Source organism: Bos indicus, chromosome 9 (assembly GCF_029378745.1).
Source record: "Bos indicus isolate NIAB-ARS_2022 breed Sahiwal x Tharparkar chromosome 9, NIAB-ARS_B.indTharparkar_mat_pri_1.0, whole genome shotgun sequence".
NCBI classification, from domain to species: Eukaryota; Metazoa; Chordata; class Mammalia; order Artiodactyla; family Bovidae; genus Bos; species Bos indicus.
This window is the reverse complement of record NC_091768.1, coordinates 9,092,201-9,118,326: the sequence shown is the minus strand read 5'-3', so window position 1 is coordinate 9,118,326 and position 26,126 is coordinate 9,092,201. Positions and strand designations below refer to the sequence as shown.

The 26,126-nt window shown below is 38.4% G+C and overlaps 1 protein-coding gene across 2 annotated transcripts in view; it reads right to left on the bottom strand.

Moving 5' to 3' along the window:
• COL19A1 (collagen type XIX alpha 1 chain) overlaps positions 1–26,126 on the bottom strand; it is a 452,305-nt gene that overhangs the window by 344,007 nt on the left and 82,172 nt on the right. For both annotated transcript variants that reach the window (XM_070795674.1, XM_070795673.1), the window contains exons 7-9: positions 21,148–21,228; positions 15,012–15,137; positions 13,751–13,786 (exon numbers count right to left, since the gene is read on the bottom strand). In XM_070795674.1, the coding sequence (XP_070651775.1) occupies positions 13,751–13,786; positions 15,012–15,137; positions 21,148–21,228 (243 nt within the window). The remainder of the gene's footprint in view (positions 1–13,750; positions 13,787–15,011; positions 15,138–21,147; positions 21,229–26,126) is intronic.

Genomic DNA, 26,126 nt, shown 5'->3' with positions numbered 1-26,126 from the left:
AATGAGGCAGTAATTAGTGCAGCTAGAACAGCTATGGAGATCTATGTTAAACTTATTTTACTGAAGAAGAGAATTTTCTTAGCATCAGACATGCGAACTCTAATAATTTAACAACTTAAGTGAAAAACAAGACAAGGTAATTGCAGTTTAATTTACAAATATAGCATTTTTTTTTCAAGTTTGCTGAATAAGCATGCTAACTTCTTGTGAGTAGATTCATCATTTAGAATCATCTTTACAGTATCAGGGAAGACAATGTAAAAGCCATTTTACTCATGGATTGAAATAGATTTCTTGTACTGTTGTTTATCATGTCTCATATGGTACTATATTTTTAAATGTTTAGTTTATGTCTGTGGTGAAATGCATATTAAAAGATACTATATCATATGGTTGCTTATTTGAGGATTCTAAAAAAAAATGGATATAAATTAACTTATTTCCAAAACAGAAATAGAGTCACAGATATAGAAAACAGACTTATGGTTTCCAAAGAGGAAAGCAGGGGAGGGATAAATAAGAAGTTGGGGATTAACATATACATACTACTAGACATAAAACAGATAAACAAGGGCCCACATATAGCAGAGGGAGCTATATTCAATATCTTGTAATAACCTGTAGGAGAAAAGAAGCTGGAAAAGTGTAGATTTATTTTATTAATATCTATCTATATAAACAGATATATCTATATAGATATAGATACATATCAGTGTAACAGAATCATTTTGCTACACACCTGAAACTAACATAACCTTGTAAATCAAAGAAAAAGAAAGAAAGTGAAGTCCCTTAGTCATGTCTGACTCTTTGTGACCCCATGCGCTGCAGCACGCCAGGCTCCCCTGTCCATCACTAACCGCCGGAGCCTACTCAAATTCATGTCCATTGAGTCGGTGATGCCATACGACCATTTCATTCCATGTCGCCCCCTTCTCCTTCTTCAATCTTTCCCAGCATCAGGGTCTTTTCCAATAAGTCAATTCTTCGCATCAGGTGGCCAAAGTATTGGAGTTTCAGCTTTAGCATCAGTCCTTCCGATTAATATTCAGGACTGATTTCCTTTAAGATTGACTGGCTGGATATCCTTGCTGTCCAAGGGACTCTCAAGAGTCTTCTCCAACACAACAGTTCAAAAACATCAATTCTTTGGTGTTCAGCTTTCTTTATAGTCCAACTCTCACATCCATACATGACCACTTGAAAAACCATAGCTTTGACTAGACGGATCTCTGTTGGCAAAAGTTGTCTCTCCTTTTTAATATGCTGTCTAGGTTGGTCATAGCTTTTCTTCCAAGGAGCAAGCGTCTTTTAACTTCATGGCTGCAGTCACCATCAGCAGTGATTTTGGAGCCCAAGAAAGTAAAGTCTCTCACTGTTTTCATGGTTACTCCATCCATTTGCCATGAAGTGATGGGACCAGATGCGATGATCTTAGTTTTCTGAATGTTGAGTTTTAAGCCAGCTTTTTCACTCTCCGCTTTCACTTTCATCAAGAGGCTCTTTAGTTCTTTGCTTTCTGCCATAGGGTGGTGTCATCTGCATATCTGAGGTTATTGATATTTCTCCCAGCAATCTTGATTCCAGCTTGTGCTTCCTCCAGCCCAGCATTTCTCATGATGTACTCTACATATAAGTTAAGTAAGCAGGGTGACAATATACAGCCTTGACGTATTCCTTTCCCAATTTGGAACCAGTCTGTTGTTCCATGTCCAGTTCTAACTGTTGCTTCTTGACCTGCATACAGATGTCTTAGGAGGCAGGTCAGATGGTCTGGTATTCCCATCTCTTTAAGAATTTTCCAGTTTGTTGTGATCCACACAGTCAAAGGCTTTGGCATAGTCAGTAAAACAGAAGTAGATGGGTTTTTTTTCTGGAATTCTCTTGCTTTTTTTGATGATCCATCAGATGTTGGCAATTTGATCTCTGGTTCCTATGCCTTTTTTTAAATCCAGCTTGAACATCTAGAAGTTCACAGTTCACATATTGTTGAAGCCTGACTTGGAAGATTTTGAGCATTACTTTGTGCCAGAGTCCAGTTCAGCAGCCAGGGATTTAACCTGAAGAGATGAACGGTGTCGGTGAACGAGACAGCCTCTCAGTTTTTTGGACGGCCTGTTTATTTCAAGTTTAAGATTCTCTTTTATACTTTTACAAAAACATTAGGTCAGAGGTTTGACATTTTCAGTTCCCCCTCACCCAGATTTATTATCTCCATAAATCATTGTTGCTCTCCAAACAGAGTTCTTGCTTCAGCGATTCTCTCTGAATCAGCTTTACTATCTACTTTCTCTTATGTGTCCTATAGTTAACTTGTGATTACATTGTAACTCATGCTACATTCCTCAGTTTATTTCGTATCTTTCTAAATCCTGTTTGCCCCTAGGACTTAGCAGCAGCAGCAGCAGCTGTAGTATCTCTAAAATTCCTAACCTCTATAAGCTGTAGTAAAATACGCTAACTTTACAACATTCCTTAAATCCTTAACTTCTAACTATTTTAATTATTTCTAAGCCCTAAATTCAGTAAACTCCTTTGCCATAAACATTTTCCTCACAAATAGGCTTCAGATAGCAATCCCTCCCATGGCCTCAAGCTGCGGCCTCTGTGCTCATCCTGGAACACTCTTTTGTAAAAGTCCTTAAACAAATGTCAATGATTAACTTTATGAATTATTCTGAGCACAGTTGCAGAAGGCTTTGTGCCTTCTCATGCTCCTCTCAAGAACAATAAGCACCTTAATATTCCTTTTCAGTCAACTCAGCTGAGGAGAGGAAAAAACAAGTCAAAATTACAAGGCCTGACTCCTTCATCCCATGTCCGTGCCTGCGGAATGAAGGGAGGGGGCTGGGGCCGTGCCTCCATTTTGTCAGTAATGCCTAACGTGGCTCCTGACATCTCCCCCTTTTTTATTTTTTAGAACATAGGTATGAAACTCAGTAGACAGAGCAGAAACACTTCAGCTGAGTATTCTGAAAAGGCACGGGGCCATTACACAAATTAGAACTAAAGGCATAAGCACATGGCCATATTAATCATTATTGTAGAAAAGGATCCATGGGAAAGATACCCCTCCAGATTTTCAAAGAGGGAATTAGAAAGCCATTGAGAGAAAAAGTCAGACTCCACCTGCTTCATATTCTGAATATCCTGATGTAACTTAGAAATATCAATACTAAAATCTGAATGATTCCAGACGCCTAAAATATGATTCCTAATGCGTTCCCAAGAGTGCATGGACTCATTCACTTGTAGAGGGGTAACGCACATCCATTTAAATTCAGCATGGCACCTTGAAGACAACTTAATCTTTAAATTTGTAATTTCTTGCCCCATAAGCAGAACTGCGGCAACTTTGCTAGTGTTGCTGCTAAGTCACTTCAGTCGTGTCCGACTCTGTGCGACCCCATAGACAGCAGCCCACCAGGCTCCACCGTCCCTGGGATTCTCCAGGCAAGAACACTGGAGTGGGTTGCCATTTCCTTCTCCACGCATGAAAGTAAAAAGTGAAAGCAAAGTCGCTCAGTTGTGTCCGACTCTTCGAGACCCCATGGACTGCAGCCTACCAAGCTCCTCCGTCCATGGGATTTTCCAGGCAAGTGTACTAGAGTGGGGTGCCATTGCTAGTGTTAGATGAGTGCAATTGTGCTGTAGTTTGAGCATTCTTTGGCATTGCCTTTCTTTGGGATTGGAATGAAAACTGACCTTTTCCAGTTCTGTGACCACTGCTGAGTTTTTCAAATTTGCTGGCATATTGAGTGCCTCACTTTCACAGCATCATCTTTTAGGATTTGAAATAGCTCAACTGGAATTCCATCACCTCCACTAGCTTTGTTTGTAGTGATGCTTCCTAAGGCCCACTTGACTTCGTCTTCCAGGATGTCTGGCTCTAGGTGACTGATCCCAACATCATGGTTATCTGGGTCATGAAGATCTTTTTTGTACAGTTCTTTTGTGTGTTCTTGCCACATCTTCTTAATATCTTTTGCTTCTTTTAGGTCCATACCATTTCTGTCCTTTATTGTGCCCATCTTTGCATGAAGTGTTCCCTTGGTATCTCTGATGTTTTTGAAGAGATCTTTCTCATAATACCGTTTTCCTCTATTTCTTTGCATTGATCACTGGAGAAGGTTTCTTATCTCTCCTTGTTATTCTTTGGAACTCTGCATTCAAACGGGTATGTCTTTCCTTTTCTCCTTTGCCTTTAGCTTCTCTTCTCTCAGCTATTTGTAAGGCCTCCTCAAGGCAGCCATTTTGCCTTTTTGCATTTCTTTTTCTTTGGGATGGTCTTGATCACTGCCTCCTGTACAGTGTCACGAACCTCTGTCCATAGTTCATCAGGCACTCTGTCTATGAGATCTAGTCCTTTGGATCTAATTCTCACTTCCACTGTGTAATCATAAGGGATTTGATTTAGGTCATAGCTGAATGGTCTAAAGGTTTTCCCCACTTTCTTCCTCTCTCCTTCTCCCCCCTTCCCTCCCTACTTCTCCTTCTCCTTCCCCGTGTACCCAGAGGGGCCAGAGAGACTGACAGGTGGCTGTGACAGGGTGTAACCAGAGGCCATGGCTCGGGGATGGCTGAGGGCTTGGAGCCGCTGATGCCAAACCAGGACCAGGAAACCTGGGAAACACACTTGAGTTCACAGTTGGCCTGAGGGTTTTACATCTCATCAGAGAGCTCTCCCCATGCACATTGTGGAGTAAAAGGACATGTGCTCTTCTCCTGCGAGAACTCCAAAATTACACCTCGCTGCTGAACAACCATCTACAGGAGAATGTTGGATCCCACCAAAAAAATATACCCCATAAACAGGGGCAAAGGAAAAGCCACAGCAAGACGGTAAGAGGGACAAAATTGAATTTAGAATCAAACCCCATACCCGCCAGAGACACTCGGAGTGCTCAACAGAATCTTTTGTGCACCAGGAGACTCCACAGACACTGAGCCAGACCTGCCTTTGAGTGTCTGAGTGTCTCCTGTGGAGGTCCGGGTCAGCAATGGCCTGCTGCAGGGGCAGGGGCTCTGGGTGCAGCAGATCCAGGTATGGCATAAGCCCTCTTGGAGGAGGTCGCCATTAACCCAGCCATAGAGCCACCAGAACTTACACAGGACTGGGGAAACAGAGTCTTGGAGGGCACAAACAGAACCTTGTGCACACCAGGACCCAGGAAAAAGGAGCAGTGACCCCACAGGAGACTGACTCAGACTTGCCCAGGAGTATCCAGGAGTCTCTGGCAGAGGTGTAGGTCAGTGGTGGCCTGTTGCAGGGCCTGGGCCAGTGCATGCAGCAGTGTGTGCATGGGACCTTTTGAAGGAGGTGGCCATTATCTTCAATACCTTCACCATGGGTCAAAAAACAGGGAGGGAACACAGTCCCGCCCACCAACAGAAAATCAACTGAGCCTGGCCCCGCCCATCAGAACAAGACCCAGTTTCCCTCTCAGTCAGTCTCTCCCATCAGGAAGTTTCCATCAACCTCTTATCCTCATCCATCAGAGGGCAGACAGAATGAAAACCACAATCATAGAAAAGATATTATACCAAACATAAAATAGTGAAGTTAAGAAGCCTTGGGTCTCTTAGAATAATGGCCAATGTTCTGGAGCAACTGTTTATTTGCAAAGGACCAGACAGCAAACATTTTAGAATCTCTGCTACAATCACCAAATGCTGTTGTGTACCACAAAAGCAGCCTTAGCCTCTATGAAGACACATGAGCATGACTATGTTCCAGTAGAACCTGATTTACAAAACTGCACAGCAGGCATTTTTTGGCAGCCCTCCCGCAGGGCCACAGTTTGCTGACTCACTTCCACCTCCTCCCAAATACCAGACTTTTCTGGGCACTTTCCCTTCCTATGTGATACAACTGAGTAAAATAGCCACAAAGTTTAATCAAGTAGCAAATCAGCATAGCTTTTCCCCAGGAATTCCAGGAGTACCCAATTCACCTTTAAGACCAACTGCACACTGAAATATAGGAATAGTCATTCGGAGTTTTTCAAATGTGTACTAACTGCTCAGGTTGTCATAGATGAGCTGCTTCTGCGTGCACCAAAGAGTATGAGTTGCTTTTGCTTGCACCAAAGAATATACCTTAAGTTCTTTCTTCATATTATTCACAAATTATTAAATTACACTGCTGACAATAAACCAATAGAGAGTTAGCAATAATTATCAAAGTGCTAATCAAAACTCAAACATTCTCCACACAGACATAAACAATTTAGCTTGTTATTTCTTTTACATTTATCAAAGATAGGGAATGACTCTTTCCTGTTCCTTCAACTAGTACCTGGTGCTTTCAAATCAAGTAAGTTATGAAATTTCAGACTCCAAGACACCTATATTTTTATATTTAGTGTGCCTGACCTTCCATTGCATCCTCCAGGAAAATCCCTGAAGCTGGGTTACTCCATTTATCTGCTTCCTGGCCTTCCACCTGCCTGGAAAAATTTGCTCAGTGAAGCTGATGAGCTACCTTTAATTGCTTTGATGGCTCTTTCACAAATTCAGTCTAATAAACTTATTCTTGAGACAGTGGAAACTAATGTAAACTCTTTGAATTTCTCTATCACTAATGCTTAGTAGAGATTAATAAATACATCAGAATTTTATGAGTATATAATACCATTATTACACTGATATTACATGTTTATTTAAGGTACACAAAAAAATGTCACCTTCGAGTTCCTACAGATTAGATGAGATTATATCAGATGCAGTAAAGTTGCCAAAAAAAAAAAAAGAACTTGTCAATTAATCTAATACATTCAATATTGGATTAGAAAGGATGAAAAAATATTCTTTACTTCCATAATGACATAGACCAAAAGTCAAAACCATAAATGTTAAATTCTACTTCTCTGAGGTTAAACAAGGGGAAATATTCCTTGTTTAAATGTTATGAACATATTTTGATTCAATTATTTATTATTGGTGTGGTGTGTCCTTTGGAAGGGGCATATAAGTAATGCTGGATCGGAAATAAAGGGAAATTCACTAGTAATCTCTGGGTCAACAGACTAGAGAAGTCAGAGTGGAAACTTCCATAGACTGAGATTAGAGGGTAGGGGTAGTAGAAAAAAATCAGTACTAAAGTTTTTCATTATAGAGTCAAGTAAGTTAACTTATTTCAGCTTAAATTATTTTGATTTTCTCTGAAACTATACCAGCAAAGCAATTATTTCAAAAAGCCTATACTTTGGGTGAAATGAACTTTATAGGGAAGATAATAATACAAAAATAAACTGGAAAATTATTCCCCAAATAGACCTCAGATCATACTTCCCCTTAGGTTCAGGAACATTGAAAGTGAGCTGCTCTTTGATAAAACGGAGGGCATATCAACTCTGAAGTGGGTGAAGGTATTAACAAGGGTCTTAAAAAACTGAGAAAGTAAAGCGGTTGCTAAGTAATTAGGTTGCTAACTATACTTGCTAAGAAAAGGGAATTAAAAGATTTCATAAAATTACAATAATTGAGTCTAAATGAAAGAAAACCATTAATTATTATTTCATGTAATGTCATCCAGAGTTTAGTCTTGGAGAGAGGGCATGGTTAGAATGGTTTGATTAGGTGACCTGACACAGAATGCTCACCACAGCTGCGTGTCTTATGAGCAGTGGTTGAATCTCAAATCACCTTTCTCCATGAGAGCGGGTCATCAGCTTTATGAAGAAAAAAGCAGCCGTAAATCAGACTAATGAAGCTTCACAGTGTGGAGGAGAAAATAGGCAGTACAGATAAACATTAAGTCAAGCCAAAACTTGGGGCATTTTTTCCAAATATTTCTGATTCTTCACTATCTAGTTGGCAATATCAAGCTAAGGCTATGTAAAAGTTTTTTCTAAAGCTTTTGGTTTTTAAAGGAAAAAGTATAATAGAACATTAGTGAATAATATAACAGTTCTTTATGATTTAGCTTGCCTAGTTCTTTCTCTACAACCTGACTCTTCGCCTTGCCTGGCAAGGGCCCCTGGGCAACGGGGCACAGAATTCACAGGTTCTAGAAACAGCTGAGTTGATGACTTAGACTTTCTTTGTGGTATAACGTTCATTCATTCATTCAGCATATTTTTAGCTCCTATTATGTGCTGTTCTGTGTATGGTGCTTGCGGAACTCATATTCTAGTGGGGAAATAAACAGAGGCATAATAATAACATGGCAAGTAACAATAAAAGTGCTATGAAGATAAAGAACATAGAGGTAGAATGAAAGGATGCTTTTTACATAGCAATGTCATAAAGACCTTTCTATTTCAAAGTGATTTATGAGACAGAGCCTAAATGATGTGATGGAAAGAGCCAAGTGAAAATCCAGAAGAAAATTCCAGGTATAGGTAGCCTGGTACATTGACCCTGAAACAGACATGAACCGGGGGAGTGCAGGAGAGACGGTTAGTCCAGTTAGGATGGGCTTGACTCATTGTGGGGAACACTGTGGCCCCTGGAAAGAGCTTCAGTACTACCTTGAGGGAAACAGGAAGCCACTGGTGGGTTTTGATCCACGTGAAACAGGATTTAATTACAGGACTATTCAGAACAGTCTAACTCATAGTGAACTGGCATAAATAAAAGTAAAATTTGCTCTTTATGAAGCAGACACAGATTACAGTAAGGATTCTCAAAACTTAACACCTTTAGGAACATTGTAATGAGTAGTACATAATTTGAAAAGAGATTTGGAAACCGTGTTCTCAAAACCTGTTCCATTTTATCTCCTTGGGCCAAAAGTACAGTGCACCAAAAGACTAGTAATATATACCTTATAGTTAATGAAAAAAGTTAAATTACAGCTACCTCTGGATGGTTCCTAACCAGCATCATCTAAGCATAACAATGTAAGGAATCTCTTGAAAAACTAGCACGCTATATTTAAGAAAAGTCTTGTCAAATAATATTGGGAACAAAATAAACACAGATTTGAATGAATGACTTAAATCATTGATCTTTTGAAGAAATAACTATCATTAAATTATTAGTATTTATTATAAGTAGCCATATAATAACAGCTCAAAATTTTTATAACCTAAAACATTTAATCAACTGAAAATTCTAAGGGACTCTTTCACAAAGATTTGTTTGCTCTGGATCAAGCCGTAAAAGAAACTAAACTCAATGTAAAAGGATTATCTCCACCTCTCTTTCAACATGTAAGCAATTACACTGTAGATAGGAAAGCAGAGAAAACATACATTTATTAAGTATCTACTCTGTGCCAGTTCCTGCTGCTGCTACTGCTGCTAAGTCGCTTCAGTCGTGTCCGTCGCACGACCCCATAGACGGCAGCCCACCAGGCTCCACCATCCCTGGGATTCTCCAGGCAAGAACGCTGGAGTGGGTTGCCATTTCCTTCTCCAATGCATGAAAGTGAAAAGTGAAAGTGAAGTTGCTCAGTCGTGTCAGACTCTTCGTGACCCCACGCACTTCAGCCCACCAGGCTTCTCCGTCCATGGGATTTTCCAGGTACTGGAGTGGGTTGCCATTGCCTTCTCCTAGCACTAAGTATTTACTCTTCATAATAAGCTGCTGACTCAGCATTATAAAACATCAGTTTCAAAGCAAGTAAGAGATAGACAGGATTGAATCCCAAATGATTCAGGCTCCAAAGTGGTATTCCTGCTAATACACTGCCCCGCCAACCTCAATATCCTTTCTTGGTCTTAGCAGACCAAAAGGAAAACTTTGAGAATACTATCTGGTTGCCTCAGTAACACTCTACTTCTGATCATTTCACAAAATTGACTATTCAAAATGCCTAAGAGCAAAAATGACTTCTGATCTTCAAACTGTGCAGGCACTAATTTGAGCATCTACTTTAATAATGAAAATTATACACAAGACTCAAACACAGATGGAAAGCCATCTTTATTTACTGTATATTAAAGCTGCAGAATCAGAAAGTACAACAAGAACAGAAATTTACTCATAATCAAATCCTCAAAAGAAAACAATACACCTATGTTTATTACAAGTGCAAAGAAAGCTGATAACATTCATGCTATGGTCATCTGAGTTCATATTTGCACAGCAAGGGTTACGCTGGCTTAATTAAATGCTGGTGCATGTACTGAAACAATAAAGTAAGTATATCATTTAATTATTTGCCTTGTTCTCTAGATTATCAATATATTTTATCCCAGTTGTTTTTGCCTTGCCACAAAAATCTCTTGTCATTATGACTTTTGGGCAGTCTGGAAGTTAAAACAAATGTTAGTATTTTTTAAATGTATCATAAGTGGAAAATTATTTAATACATTATAACTCATACAGTTTTGTATATTTTATAGGCTTGGCATTTAATAAACCTGCTAATAATTATCATTTGTATTTCTGTGATATCAGTTGTGACATGATCTCTTTCGTTTTTTATTTTATTTGAGTCCTCTCTTTTTCTTTTGTGAATCTAGCTAATAGGCAGGTCAATTTTTTATCTCTTCAGAAAATCAGCTCTTAGCTTCATTGATTTTCTCAATTGTATTTTTATTCTCTATTTATTTCTGTTCTAATTTTTATTTGCTCCCTTATACTAACTTCAACTTCATTCGTTTTTCTTTTTCTGGCTTGTTAAGGTAGAAAGTCAGGTTATTTATTTAAGCCTCTTTTTGTTTCTTGAGGCAAGCATCTATGACTATGAACTCCCTTCCTGGAACTGCTTTTGCTGCATCCCACAAGTTTTGGTATGTTATAGTTCCAGTTTTATTTGTCTCAAGGTACTTTTTAATTTCTTTTTTATTTTTTCTTTCATTCATTGATTACTCAGTAGCATACTGTTTAATCTCAACATCTATGAATTTTCCAGTTTTCTTTGTGTAATTAATTTCAAGTTTCATACCACTGTGGTGAGAAAAATATGCTTGATATAATTTCAATCCTTTTAATTCATTAAGACTTGTTTCATGGCCTAAAATACAATCTATTCTAGAAAATGTTCCATTTACACTTGAGAAAAATATACTCTATTGCTTTAAGAGGGAATATTCTATATATATCTCTTAAATTCATCTGGCTCATCTATCATTTAAGGCTAATGTTTCCTTATTGATTTTCTGTCTGGATGAGCTATCCATTGATGTAGTGGGGCATTAAAATTCCCTACTATTATTGTATTACTTATTATTTCTCCCTTTATATATGTTAATATTTTCTTAATATATTTAGCTTTATATATATTAGGTGCATAAATATTTACATATGTTACATCCTCTTGTTGGAATGATCACTTTATCATTATATAAAAGTCATCTTTGTCTCTTTTGACATTCTTTAAGGACTATTTTGTCAGATTAGCATAGCTACCTCAGCTACCTTTTGATTTCTATTTGCATGGAATACCTTTTTCCATCCCTTCACTTTCCGTTTGTGTGTGTATTTATATCTAAAGTGAGTGAACTGTAGGTAGTATTTAGGTGGATCTTGTTCTCAAACCATATTATAAAGCTATAGTAATTAAAACAGTACGGTATTCCCACAAAATAGACATATAGATCAATGGAACAGAATGTTGTTATTGTTTAGTTGCTAAGTCATGTCTACCTCTTTTGTGAACACATGGACTACAGCCTGCCAGATTCCTCTGTCCATGGGATTTCCCAAGCAAGAATACTGGAGTGACTGCCATTTCCTTCTCCAAGGGATCTTTCAAACCCGGGGATCACACCTGTATGTCCTGCATTAGCAGGCAGATTCTTCACCACTGAGCCACCAGGGAAGCCCATGGAACAGAACAGCGAACCCAAAAACAAACCCACACATGTATGGTTAATTAATTTATGACAAAGAAGTCAAGAATATACACTGAGGAAAGGACAGTCTCTTCAATATATAGTGTTGGCTACTTACAACAGCTAAGACATGGAAACAACCTAATTTGTCCATTGACAGAAGAATGGATAAAGAAGAAAGTCTTACTGTATAGCACAGGGAAATCTGCTCAATGTTATGTAGCACTCTGGGTGGATGGAAAGTTTCGGGGAGAATGGATAAATGTATATGTATGGCTGAATCCCGTTGCTGTCCACTTGAAACTACAACAATATTGCTAATCAGTTATACTCCAATATAAAATAAGTTAAAAAAAAAGATGTGGAATATTACTCAGTCATAAAAAAGAATGCAATTATGACATTTGCAGCAACAGGGATGGACCAAGAGATTAGGTCCATGCTAAGTGAAGTAAGCCAGACAGTGAAAGACAAATATGATACGATATTGCTTATACATGAAATCTGAATGGAAATACTATTTGCAAATCAGACATCTGGTAAGGCATATATAATTTTATACCCAAAATGCATAAAGAGGACATACAACTTAACAGGAAAAAAAGCGCACAATCCTATTCAAAGTGGGCAGAAAATCTGTATAGACATTTTTCCAAAGAAGATATACAGAAGGCCAACATCACTAATCATCAGGAAAATGCAAATCAAAACCACAATGAGATAACATCTCACAACTGCTAGAAAGGCTATTATCAAAAAGACAATATATAACAGGTGCTGGTGAGGATAGTTTGGTTGAAGTTTCCTGTGCAACTTTGATGGATCAGTCATTTAGCAGACTTCAGTCTCTTATCTTTTAAAATAAGAAGTCCATGTAGATTATGTAAATAATTTAAAACCATGGACTTTCCAGTTAAGACATGAAAAGAACTTAAACCTGTTTTACCTTGGAAAACAGTAAGAACATAATCAATATCTAACCTTAGCAGGAATTAATATATCTAGTAGTTAGCTAAAAAAAGACATGACTCAGAGAGTGGGGAAGAGGACAGTTGCATTCTGAGAAGGATGGGGAGAAGGGAAGGTAAGTCTCTAAGCATGAATCCTGGCTAGAATCAGATCCACACCCATCTGGCTGTCACCATCTCCTCCAGCACACTCTCTCTCCAGTCCCCAGACTGTTCCCTTCTTCTTCCCTTTGCTCAGTCGTGTCTGACTCTTTGCGACCAGGCTCCGCCATCCATGGGATTTTCCAGGCAAGAATGCTGGAGTGGGCTGCCATTTACTTCTCCAGGGGATCTTCCCAATGCCTGTTCCCTTAGGGTCCCTGTAATCCTCTACAGGACCTATTATGTGTGGCCTTGTAAGGTCTTCTATCTCCTTGCAGATGTAAAAATCCTCGCCAACAGGGAACATATCCTATTCTTTCTATTCCCTATAACATCTAGTACTAGGCCTCATGCAGAGAAGGTGTTCAACAAAGGTAAGCTGTTTGAATTAAGTGATGAAAAATCTCCAGTGGAGACCTGTCAGCAAACAGGAGTTTGTCAAGTATTTGAAGAAGAAAATGCTAAACAAGGGTAAACACCAGCTAAGAAACAGACTTTCTTGCTTCACAATTTTGCTTGTGGTTTACAGGTACATTTTGAAAGTGAAATCACCCCGACTCTTGGCAACCACATGGACTGTAGCCTACCAGGCTCCTCCATCTATGGGATTTTCCAGGCAAGAGTACTGGTGTGGGTTGCCATTTCCTTCTCCAGGGGATCTTCCCAACCCAGAGATCGAACCCAGATCTCCTGCATAGCAGGAGAATAGACCAGCCTAATTAGGAACGCAAAAACAGATTTACATGCTGATACAGTCTTCCGTATTTCAATAATCAGCACTTAAATATATTCAATAGCTTTTTACAGAAATGCACATTTGTGTGGGACACAGAAAAAATCAGATGGAAACAAGTTTGAAGTCAACTTTGAGCATATCCTCTTTCATCCTGACAGCATTCGGTGGGGTCTTACCTGCTCTCCTTTCTGTCCAGGTGAGCCTGCTTCTCCCTGAGCAGAAATGAATTGTGTGTTAACACATATTCGGTCACACTGAACTAAATACATACAGTTTATAAATCAGCTGACAATAGTAAGACAAAGCTGTGCTCTCCTGGGAGTTGATGCAGACCCCTCTGCAGGGAGTCTCTTCTGCCCTCATCAAAGGCTCACTACCCACCTCTTCCAAACACCTGCCAGCATCATCTCCTCCTGGAGACCTGTCATGGGCTGGGATACGCACTCTCCTCCATGCCCCCTGTACCTCGTATAGCCTTTCTCACAGAGCTCACACTGTAGTACTGGTTGGTAGAGGAAATGCAAGGTTCCTCTAAATTTCTAACTTACACTCCTCCCCACTCCTCCAGCCAGGACAGGAAGCCCTGAGCCTGAGCATGCAAGAAGTCACAGCACTTTGGACCTCTAGGAGTTAGGACAAGTTTTCCTACCCTTGGGTACTGGTATAGAGGGAAGCTGTCCAGAGGTCACTCAGCCTACTTCAAGGACAGGTCCCACAATGCCATTAACATCCACAAAAGACATTCATGTCCCTCAATGGACTCAGGCTTCCTGGCCAGGGAAGGGCAAGCGAAACAAATTCTTTGGGCAATAACAGCCCTTCTGCATTCCCTATACAACTCACAGCAGAGGGGAAATCTGAGTGGGTATTTGAAGTAGTGGACAGATACAGTCTCCACACGACAGAAACACAGTATGTGGAATACCTTTGGGTATGTGTTGAAGGACAGGCTCTGTGTTTCCCATAACTTGTGAATTCCCATAAGTGAAAGTGAACTGCTCAGTTGTATCTGACTGTTTGCGACCCCATAGACTGTAGCCTACCAGGCTCCTCCGTCCATAGGATTTTCCAGGCAAGAGTACTGGAGTGGTTGCCATTTTCTTCTCCAGAATTTCCATGACTTAAGCCTATTCCTCGCATGTGTTTCATCCTCACACATAACTTGTCGTACAGGGTACTTGTTGTACCCTTTATTTTCCTTTCATTCTACTTCCCACTCAGGAAAGAAGGTCAGATGGCCTCGAAACTATCTAGATTGAAATCCAGGGAATCCTAACCCAAGCGTTTCTCTTTAACTCACCCAGGGACTGAGGGGCCCAGGCGCCTGATTTAACTTGCACTAGAGAGCAAGCTGCGTTCTGTGCACCAGGACCACACATAGGCCTGGCTCACAGTGTGGAGTGCCTTTCCCCTGGGCACAGGTGAAGACGAGCATACCTTGTGTGGCATGCACTGGCACTGGTCTGTGAGTTCCTGCTTTGCTGGCAAAAATGCAGACATTCTGCTGGCATGAGCAGGTGCTGGTGATGCTGCAGTACCTCCAAAGCCAGGCTGCTCTGGGCACTGAAATCCAAAAAGAGGCTTTAGGATACAGAGTCAATTCCAAACACCGTGACATTCCCAGCACTGACTCCCACCAAACTAGGCATGGTTGGGTTTACCTGCAAGAACTTCCTTCTAACAACCAAAGGCTCACCCAGCATGTGAAAGTCCATAACAACTTTACCCTTTCACTAGCCTCCTAGTATCTATTACAATGACAACACACTAGAAGTGCATTAAAATGCCAGGTTTGGTGAGAAATTCTAAAGCTATTATATGTGAATTTATGACAAGTACAGCAACATCAAACATTTATAAGAACTGAATTGTTACAGTAAAATGCTTTACACAAATAACATTGATATGTGTGTTCTGGAAACAAATTTAGGAAAAAAGAATGTAATTCGAACTTTTAAAACATTTACTTCAACAGGATGATGATAAAGACATGTAAAAGTAAAATATAAACTCTTTTACGCTCTAAGGTGGTATATATTTACTCAAAATACATATATCTTATTCCATTCCATTGTTCTATAAAGTTATTAAAATCTTCCCTGTAACAAAGTGATGATTTTCATCACTTCCCCACTGGGTTTATAACATGTGGGGCCACAGGAAGTAAAATTTGGTTTCAAAGCAATGAACTTTTTTTCTATCAAAAAATAAACCCAGATGGAGCATCTGAAGAAGATAAATGTTTCCTTTCCCCTCAACATCATTTACAAGAGTCCTTACCATGGTTTGTAACTCTGAATCTGCAATTTCATGAATTTACAATTTCATATCTCTGAATTCGCAGTTTAGGGGGAAGGCTTCACACATTACTTTATATACTACAAGTTATATATGCCTGGGAAAGTATTGTCAGGATACAAAGTTAAAATATTGTCCGTGGTTATTTATCGCTGTGAGATCACAGTTGATATTTACTTTCTTCCTTGAATGTGGCTATATTTTCCAAATTTTATATAGTAAACATACATTGCTTTTCAAACAAAAAAAAATTTGAAAAATGGGTAGCATTCTAATGCTTTTGAACACAGTAAACACTATAAGAAAAATAGCTCCCAGAAAAACTACAAATAGTTTCCTGTCTTTATCACTAGTTCTATCAAATTTACTATCTGCAGATTTAATGATTATCTATTTAGTTATTGACATTAAATTTCCAAGTCTATAGTCTAAAAATTACATTAGAATTAAATACACAGGATTATCACTAAAACAGTCCATTTATCTTATATGATTTGATACAGTTTTCCAGCCAGGTCCTGCCCTGTGTCCCATGGGTTCAGTTAAGGTAATCGCGATGCAGTCAAAGCTCACAATTTTGCTGTGGATAACTGATTCACTATTTTACATTGGGGATTTAAATGACTTTAAAAACATGTCTCAGGCTTCATTATAAAGCTGCCCACACATTTCAAAAAGTGCCAACATAGAACATAAGACATACAAGTAAGGTCCCCTTTCTTCATAAAACCTCTGGTTTTGATTTCAGTTAATTAGCCCTCAACATTTTACTAATCTCTCTCATTTATTTTCAACAAATGTTGCTGATTTTCTCTTTCTCTCCTTATTTATTCTTCATTCTCTCTGTCTAGGTCTGTAGTCATGAAACCTGACTGCTTTAGAAAATCTAATTAATAGCAGCAAGGAAATATATTTATAGATTATCCTGAATAAATCTCACTTTTGAAATATGCTTTAAAATATTAATAACAGAAAGGATGTCTGAGTTGAAATTACAGGACAAAATTAGATTTTTAAGCAAGTACATTAAAATTTCCTAAGTTCAAATATAAAAAAAAACATACAGTTGATGCCAGAATTATAGCAGATGTACTGAATTAGCTTTCTAAAACATACATTTCCATTAAATGTAAATGTAGAATGTTCTATTTCCTGTTTAACATGAACATAATGGTAATGTTGCCCATAAATACTTGTGAGCAGGAAAAGAAGAGGTCTTGTATTATTTTTTCCAAGCTTGGAGATGAATTCCTACCTTATTTTCTACTCTTTAAAACTAAATCTTTTTAAAACATGATTTTTTTCATGTGTGGGGTCATGTCACTGCTTTTAATTATCAAATCATACCATTGAATGTATTGCCTATTTCCTTAAACAATTTTCTTATAATTCAAGTTGGAGTGACTATTGGTCAAGAATATAATATTTAGGTACATCAAAACATCATTACATGAAAAATCAGAAAGAGAAATTAAGGAATCAATACCATTCACCATTGCAACTAAAAGAATAAAATATCTAGGAATAAACCTACTGAAGGAAACAAAAGACTTGTATACAGAAAACTATAAGACTCTGATGAAAGAAATCAAATACGACATAAACAGATAGAGAGATGTTCCATGTTCCTGGGTAGGAAGACTCAATATTGTGAAAACGATTATACTACCAAATGCAATATACAGATTCAATGCAATACCTATCAAATTACCACTGGTATTTTTCATAGAACTAGAACAAAACAATTCACAATTCATGTGGAAACACAAAAGACCCCAAATAGCCAAAGCAGTCTTGAGAAAGAAGAATGGAGCTGGAGGAATCAACCTTCCTGACTTCAGGTTATACTACAAAGCTACAGTCATCAAGACAGTATGGTACTGGCACGAAAACAGAAATATAGACCAATGAAACAAGATAGACAACCCAGAGATAAACCCATGCACCTATGGGTACCTTATTTTTGACAAAGGAGGCAGGAATATACAATGGGGCAAAGACAGCCTCTTTAATAAGCGGTGCTGGGAAAACTGGACAGCTACATACAAAAGAATGAAATTAGAACACCACTTAACACCATATACAAAGATAAACTCAAAATGGATTAGAAGACCTAAATATAAGAAAATAAACTATTAAACTCATAGAGGATAACATAGGCAGAACACTCGATGACATAAAATCAAAGCAAGATCTTCTATGACCTACCTCCTAGAGTAATGAAAATAAAAACAAGTGGGACCTAATTAAACTTAAAATCTTTTGCACAGCAAAGGAAACTACATGCAAAGTGAAAAGACAATCCACAGAATGGTAGAAAATAATAGCAAATGAAACAACTGATAAAGAATTAATTTCCAAAATATACATGCAGCTCATACAACTCAATACCAGAAAAGCAAACAACCCAATCAAAGAGTGGGAAAGGGACCTCAAGAGACATTTCTCCAAAGAAGACATACAGATGGCTAACATATGAAAATATGTTCAACATCACTCATTATCAGAGAAATGCAAATCAAAAGTACAATGAGACTTCACACCAGTCAGAATGTCCATCATCAAAAAGTCTACAAACAATAAATGCTGGAGAGGGTGTGGAGAAAAGGGAACACTCTTGCATTGCTGGTGGGAATGTAAATTGATACAGCCACTATGAAAGATGGTACGGAGACTCCTTACAAAACTAGGAATAAAACCACCATATGACCCAGCAATCCCACTCCTAGGCATATACCCTGAGGAAATAAAAACTGAAAAAGACACATGTACCCCAGTGTTCACTGCAGTGCTACTTACAATAGCTAGAACATGGAAGCAACCCAGATGTCCATTGACAGATGAATGGATAAAGAAACTGTGGTACATATATTCAATGGAATACTACTCAGTCATAAAACGGAACACATTTGAATCTGTTCTAATGAGGTGGACGAAACTAGAGCCTGTTCTAATGAGGTGGACGAAACAGAGTGAAGTAAGTCAGAAAGAGAAATATAAATATTGTATACTGATGCTTTTGAACTGTGTGTTGGAGAAGACTCTTGAGAGTCCCTTGGACTGCAAGGAGATCCAGCCAGTCCATCCTAAAGGAGATCTGTCCTGGGTGTTCATTGGAAGGAGTGATGCTAAAGCTGAAACTCCAATACTCTGGCCACCTGATGCAAAGAGCTGACTCATTTGAAAAGACCCTGAAGCGGGGAAAGATTGGGGGCAGGAAGAGAAGGGGATGACAGAGGATGAGATGGCTGGATGGCATCACTGACTCAATGGACATGGGTTTGGGTGGACTCTGCGAGTTGGTGATGGACAGGGAGGCCTGGTGTGCTGCGGCTCATGGGGTCGCAAAGAGTCGGACAGGACTGAATGACTGAACTGAGCTGATACTGACATGTATAAATGGAATCTGAAGAGATGGCACTGATGAATTTATTTTCAGGGCAGCAATGGAGAAACAGGCACAGAACAGATCTATGGACATGGTGGGAAGGGGAGATGTATAGAGACAGTAACATAGAAATTTACAATACCATATGTAAAATGAATAGCCAATGGGAATTGGCTGTGTGACTCAGAGAACTCAAGTGGGGCTCTGCAACAGGCTGAAGGGTGGGATGGTGAGGGAGATAGGAGGGCAGTCCAGGAGGGAGGGGACATGGCTATACCTATGGCTGATTCTTGTTGATGTATGACATAAAACCACAAAATTCTGTAAAGCAATTATCCTTCAATTAAAAATTTTTTTAAAAAGAAAATGAAGCAATAATTTAAAAAATCATTATATTACTTTTCAATCAAGGAAAATTATTAGTTTAAAGAGCTCTCACATAAAAGAAGCGTAATTAATGAAAGAAAAACTTTTGGAGAATTCACATCTTTAAGATTTAAATGTGTGGCTCCAGGAAGTCTAGGTATTTCAAGTCTGTATATTGGCATTCTCAATTATCTTTTCAGATATTTATAGAAAGATATTTGGCTGGCTTTCACTGAAATGAGATCCATGAACTACGTTGGAGATACGGTTTATTAAACCAAGTTACATAAGCAAAATATACAATTTTTAGAGATTTAGCTATGCTTTGAGTCAGTTGGTCACATTATTATTCTACTACCCAAAGTGAGTGATAAAAGTTTAAAATGTTTTTAATTATGAAATTATTAATAAAATTTTATTTTCAATGGTTTAAGTGTGGAACTTCTGGGAAATCTGACACAAAGAATAATATTTTCACATTTTGCTTTTACTTTTTATATGTTCTTTCTGTTAAAGACTTCTTAGAATTAATCCCTTTCAAACTAGAGTCAAGAAACAATGTTTTGACCCCTTTTACAAACAAAGCACTAGGAATCATAAAAGAAGCTTACAAAAGTATAATCCCGTCAATGAATTTAAAAGGTAGCTGAATAAATTAAAAACAAATACAACTATATCTAATGATATAAGGTGCCCACATGGCCATTGCAATGAGAGATACCTAAAGCACTGAATTGAGTACTATTTGAATGAAAAGTTACCACAAGAAAGCAATAGTTGTAGAATTGGGTGGAGGATATTAAGAATTAGAGGCTAAGAAACTGAATGTATTACTTGTTGTGAACAGAGAGTGACCAAAGGCTTGAACAGAGGGATGAGTAGAGGGCAGGGAATGCGCCTTATTCATGTTAGCTAGCCTTGTTCCTTAGCACAATGCCCAAAAGATCAATGCTTTCGAATAACAGATGTTCAGTGGAAGAATGTAAATGAATCTACAAAGCAGTGATTTGGAGACTTATTCTGGTTGTGCTGAGGATGGGAAAGGCTGATGGCATGACAATGCAACAGTCTAGGCACGAAGTAAAGGCAGAAACAGGAGCAGGGGAAGATGCAGTGGGAAAAAGTCTCTCACAAAGGAAAACTGCCCAGAATGGGTGGCAGGCTAGAAGAGAGAAGTGAATAAGAATAACATGATCACAGATGTAAAATCCCTATAACTGGAGAATAATGATCCTTCCATCAGAACATGTCAGAACATAGTTTAGGAATAAAGGCATGGATGGATTCTCTTTTACTCATGTTGAGTCCACAGTAAGGCCATATCATTCCTGAAGTTCAGGATAAAACACTGGGATTAAAATGGTGGCAAGAAATGGTGGGAAGGCCTTGAGAGGGGTCTCTGGCTCAGAACTATTTGCTCAACTGGTTTCAACAGCACACATTCTGGGCTGCTCTACATATGACTCTACAGCCCAGGCAACTGGCCTTCTGTGGTCTTCACACACGAGAAAATGAACTTACCTTAATGTCTGATATCTCACAACATGTTTCTTGGGCTATGAAGTTCCAGTTACAGTAGATCTGAAGTTGGTGAAGTTCAATCTATTAAAAAATTAGTAATAAGACATATCATTAATGTTGTTTGAAAGTCACATTCGGGCATTTGAGAATGATGTTAACTGGAAAGAAAAAAATAAGTTAATACAAATAAAGCACTGGCAGATATTTGGGGTTTTATTTCATTTAGGATTCATGATTTTATGGACCATTTGAGAAACAGTAATGGAGCCAGTTTTTGAGACAGATCTCTATGTAAAGAAAATCACATAATAAGAGCAATTGCAAATCTTTGCTCCTTGTTTCAAACCATGAAAAAAGAAGTATTTAATTAGAGATAATGCACTACAATAAAGTATGCTCACAAAATGAGGAATATTTCAAAGTAAAAAAATTCTGGAGAAAAAGTAAAGTAAAAGGTATGAGCTTATGATGGAAAAGCTTTTATCTGTAGTTCCAGGCCTCCAACTTGAGAGACTAAAACAGATGCTCACTTCCCAAAGTGGGGAAAAAAATGGTATTTAGTTTTATCTATTTTTCATGGATTCTGTTTAATACCTATGGATTTTATGTTATATGGCATACACCTGACCAAGACGCATAATCTTTTTACAAAAAAAATTGATTCTAAAAAATAAATAAATAAATAATTGATTCTTCTCTTTGCTCAGCAAATTCACATTTGTTGGCATTTGGATATGAAATTAAAAGTAGTTTCAGGAAGTACAGTCATTCCTGTAAAGGCAAGGCCAAATAACCACATCAGAGAAAGCAAATGGTACAGACTATTGACAAAATTTCAACATAATAGATGGGCAGAGGCACTGTTTTAAATTAGTCTGTGGTTTCAAATTTAATAATTTATTAATAATTAATCATATGATGATTTGACATACAATATAGCCCATAAACAACATCTTCCCCCTTGCCTTCTCTTCCTCCTCCCCATCTTTCTCTTTCTCTCTCTCCTCTTCCCCCTCTTTCTCTGTATCCTAATGTAACAGAGGTAGATTATGTATTTCTTTGAGATCATTATTTTCTACAGTGAGACCCAACTGTAATAACATAACAGTTAATTCTATGATAACAGAAAGCAAATATCTGTGGTTAGCTCTGAATCTCTACCCCAACACCAAAAAAGCAAGAAAGGAGGAAAAAAGCCGTAATTATTCTCTACACTGAAATGAACAGAATCATTTCAGCTCATAGAAAGCATTAAGAATGCCAGACGCCTTTTGGATTCATGAGCAGCTTAAGATTTGCAGTCAATGCAAAATTCTGAGATGAAATGAAAAATGAAACGTAATGATTTCTTCTCTATAACTTTTCCCAAGGTTACTGAAGTAAGCTTTTATTTATAAAGTTTAAATACACTGTCTTACACAGTCTAATGAAACATCAGGCAGCAACATACCCATTATATAGGATGAAGAATGAGGAGACTCCCATTAATATTTTCCTTAACTAAAACTAATTTATCATCAACACTGTTACCTGAATAGTCAATAAATACTGAAATTCTATTATGTATCATCCACTGTTTTAGGACCTTCATATGAATTATTTTACTTAACTGAAGATAGATGACCAATTTTTCATGGATTAGAACCTAATAAAGTACCTATGACACTGAAACTACAATCAGACTAGTTTAATTATGCTTTTTTAATTCATTAGTTACATTAGAATCTTTCATTGACACAGTGCAGTGCTTTAGAATACAAATACACTGACTCTGTCACAAGGAATTTTAAAACACACTTTTATCAGTTATGTCACCTATTTCTCTACACAAAAGCACATGGGTAGTACACGTGCAATAAAATGCAATCACTAGAAGTTTTTTATCAATAAATTACATTCTGAATAAACAAAACACTTTCACATTACAACAGATCTTATAAATCACAGAGTTTTTATGGAGATGATAAAAATAATTAGTCTACTTAGAGTTTTAGTAGGATTAACAATCTTTGAAAAATAAAATGTATTTTACTTGTCCAACTTAAATAGTGAATATCTCTTTTAAAAGCTCCATCATTGTGATAATGGTTTAATATTATTCTTAAGTGAACTAAGATTCCACATTAAACCATAAAACCATTGTAAAGCGACAATGTTCACACTGTGTGTTTTTATCAGGACACACAGATATTCTTTAGTCTCAGATTGTTTCCTTGAGTAATAAGTTAATGAAACACAGGACACAATACTCAATCTCCAGAGCAGAGGTCTCAGCCAGAACCCACTCTTGCAATAACTTGTTCTTCTCTCATTGCAGCCTCCTAATCCTAAAGCTCTTTGGTTCCCGCAGTTCCCCACTTTGCCCTCACTAGCCATGCAGGCGGAGAAGGCAATGGCACCCCACTCCAGTACTCTTGCCTGGAAAATCCCATGGATGGAGGATCCTGGTAGGCTTCAGTCTATGGGGTCGCTCAGAGTCGGAAACGACTGAGCGACTTCACTTTCGCTTTTCACTTTCATGCATTGGGGAAGGAAATGGCAACCCACTCCAGTGTTCTTGCCTGGAGAATCCCAGGGACGGGGGAGCCTGGTGGGCTGCCGTCTATGAGGTCGCACAGAGTTGGACACGACTGAAGCGACTTAGCAGCAGCAGCAGCAGCCATGCAGATTCCACTCAACAGCAGTGTTTCCAGCAAGAGCAACCATCACTCCCTACTATTGTCCTCGGAATTCCCTGAGGATCATTTCCTATTTGCTCCCACTGCTGGAAGTCACATCTCAGGTTTAGCTGCTAAGACCCAATTCCTCCTCTGACTTTGGAGAGACGTTTCTGAAAGGTTTGCCTAGGACTGTTGTCATTCAGTTCAGTTCAGTTCAGTTCAGTTGCTCAGTCGTGTCAGACTCTTTGAAACCCCAAGTCCCACAGCATGCCAGGCCTCCCTGTGCATCACCAACTCCCAGAGTTTACCCAAACCCATGTCTATTGAGTCGGTGATGCCATCCAACCATCTCATCCTCTATTGTCCCCTTCTCCTCCTGCCTTCAATCTTTCCCAGCATCAGGGTCTTTTCAAATGAGTCAGCTCTTCGCATCAGGTGGCCAAAGTGTTGGAGTTTCAGCTTCAACATCAGTCCTTCCAATGAACACCCAGGACTGATCTCCTTTAGGATGGACTGGTTGGATCTCCTTGTAGTCCAAGGGACTCTCAAGAGTCTTCTCCAACACCACAGTTCAAAAGCATCAATTCTTCAGCGCTCAGGTTTCTTTATGGTCCAACTCTCACATCCATACATGACCACTGGAAAAATCATAGCCTTGACTAGACGGACCTTTGTTGGCAAAGTAATGTCTCTGCTTTTTAATATGCTGTCTAGGTTAGTCATAACTTTCCTTCCAAGGAGTAAGTGTCTTTTAATTTCATGGCTTCAATCACCATCTGCAGTGATTTTAGAGCCCAGAAAAATATAGTCAGCCACTATATAAAATATAAAATAAAAATATAAACAGCCAGTTTCCCCATCTATTTGCCATGAAGTGATGGGACTAAATACCATGATCTTAGTTTTCTGAATGTTGAGTTTTAAGCCAACTTTTTCACTCTCCTCTTTCACTTTCATCAAGAAGCTCTTTAGTTCTTCTTCACTTTCTGCCATAAAGGTGGTGTCCTCTGCATATCTGAGGTTATTGATATTTCTCCCGGCAATCTTGATTCCAGCTTGTGCTTCCTCCAGCCCAGCATTTCTCATGATGTACTCTACATATAAGTTAAATAAGCAGGGTGACAATATACAGCCTTGACATACTCCTTTTCCTATTTGGAACCAGTCTGTTGTTCCATGTCCAGGTCTAACTGTTGCTTCCTGACGTGCATACAGATTTCTCAGGAGGCAGGTCAGGTGGTCTGGTATTCCCATCACTTTTAAAATTTTGCACAGTTTATTGTGATACACAAGTCAAAGGCTTTGGCATAGTCAATACAGCAGAAATAGATGTTTTTCTAGGACTCTCTTGCTTTTTCCATGATCCAGCAGATGTTGGCAATTTGATCTCTGGTTCCTATGCCTTTTCTAAAACCAGCTTGAATATCTGGAAGTTCATGGTTCACGTATTGCTGAAGCCTGGCTTGGAGAATTTTGAGCATTACTTTACTAGTGTGTGAGATGAGTGCAATTGTGGGGTAGTTTAAGCATTCTTTGGCATTGCCTTTCTTTGGGATTGGAATGAAAACTGACCTTTTCCAGTCCTGTGGCCACTGCTGAGTTTTCCAAATTTGCTGACATATTGAGTGCAGCACTTTCACAGCATTATCTTTTAGGATTTGAAATATTTCAACTGGAATTCCATCACCTCCACTAGCTTTGTTTGTAGTGATGCTTCCTAAGGCCCACTTGACTTCACATTCCAGGATGTCTGGCTCTAGGTCAGTGATCACACCATTGTGATTATCTGGGTCATGAAGGTCTTTTTTGTACAGTTCTTCTGTGTATTCTTGCCACCTCTTCTTAATATCTTCTGCTTCTATTAGGTCCATACCATTTCTGTCCTTTATTGAGCCTATCTTTGCATGAAATGTTCCCTTGGTATGTCTAATTTTCTTGAAGAGATCTCTAGTCTGTCCCATTCTATTGTGTAATATCTGTCTATATATCTATCTGTCATCTATCTCTGATGTCTTCCACAGAAACTTTTAAAAATAATATGCTAGCCAAACATGTACTTGCACAGAATCATACTTTTGAAATAAAACCTAACTGTGAAGTGCTTTGTGTTAACAATTCCTGTTGGTGGTCTGCACTCAGATTATTTGTATGGGTTTTTCCATCATTCCACCCATAAGAACACATGAAGTCATCAAATTTAGATATACTTCCCCTCCCCTTTTATCCAACAAAACTCTGAAAAACCGTTATGGATTAATGAAAAATAGTTTGCAATACAAACACTTGTGAATCTGAGGATGAATAAAGAGCCTATTGTTC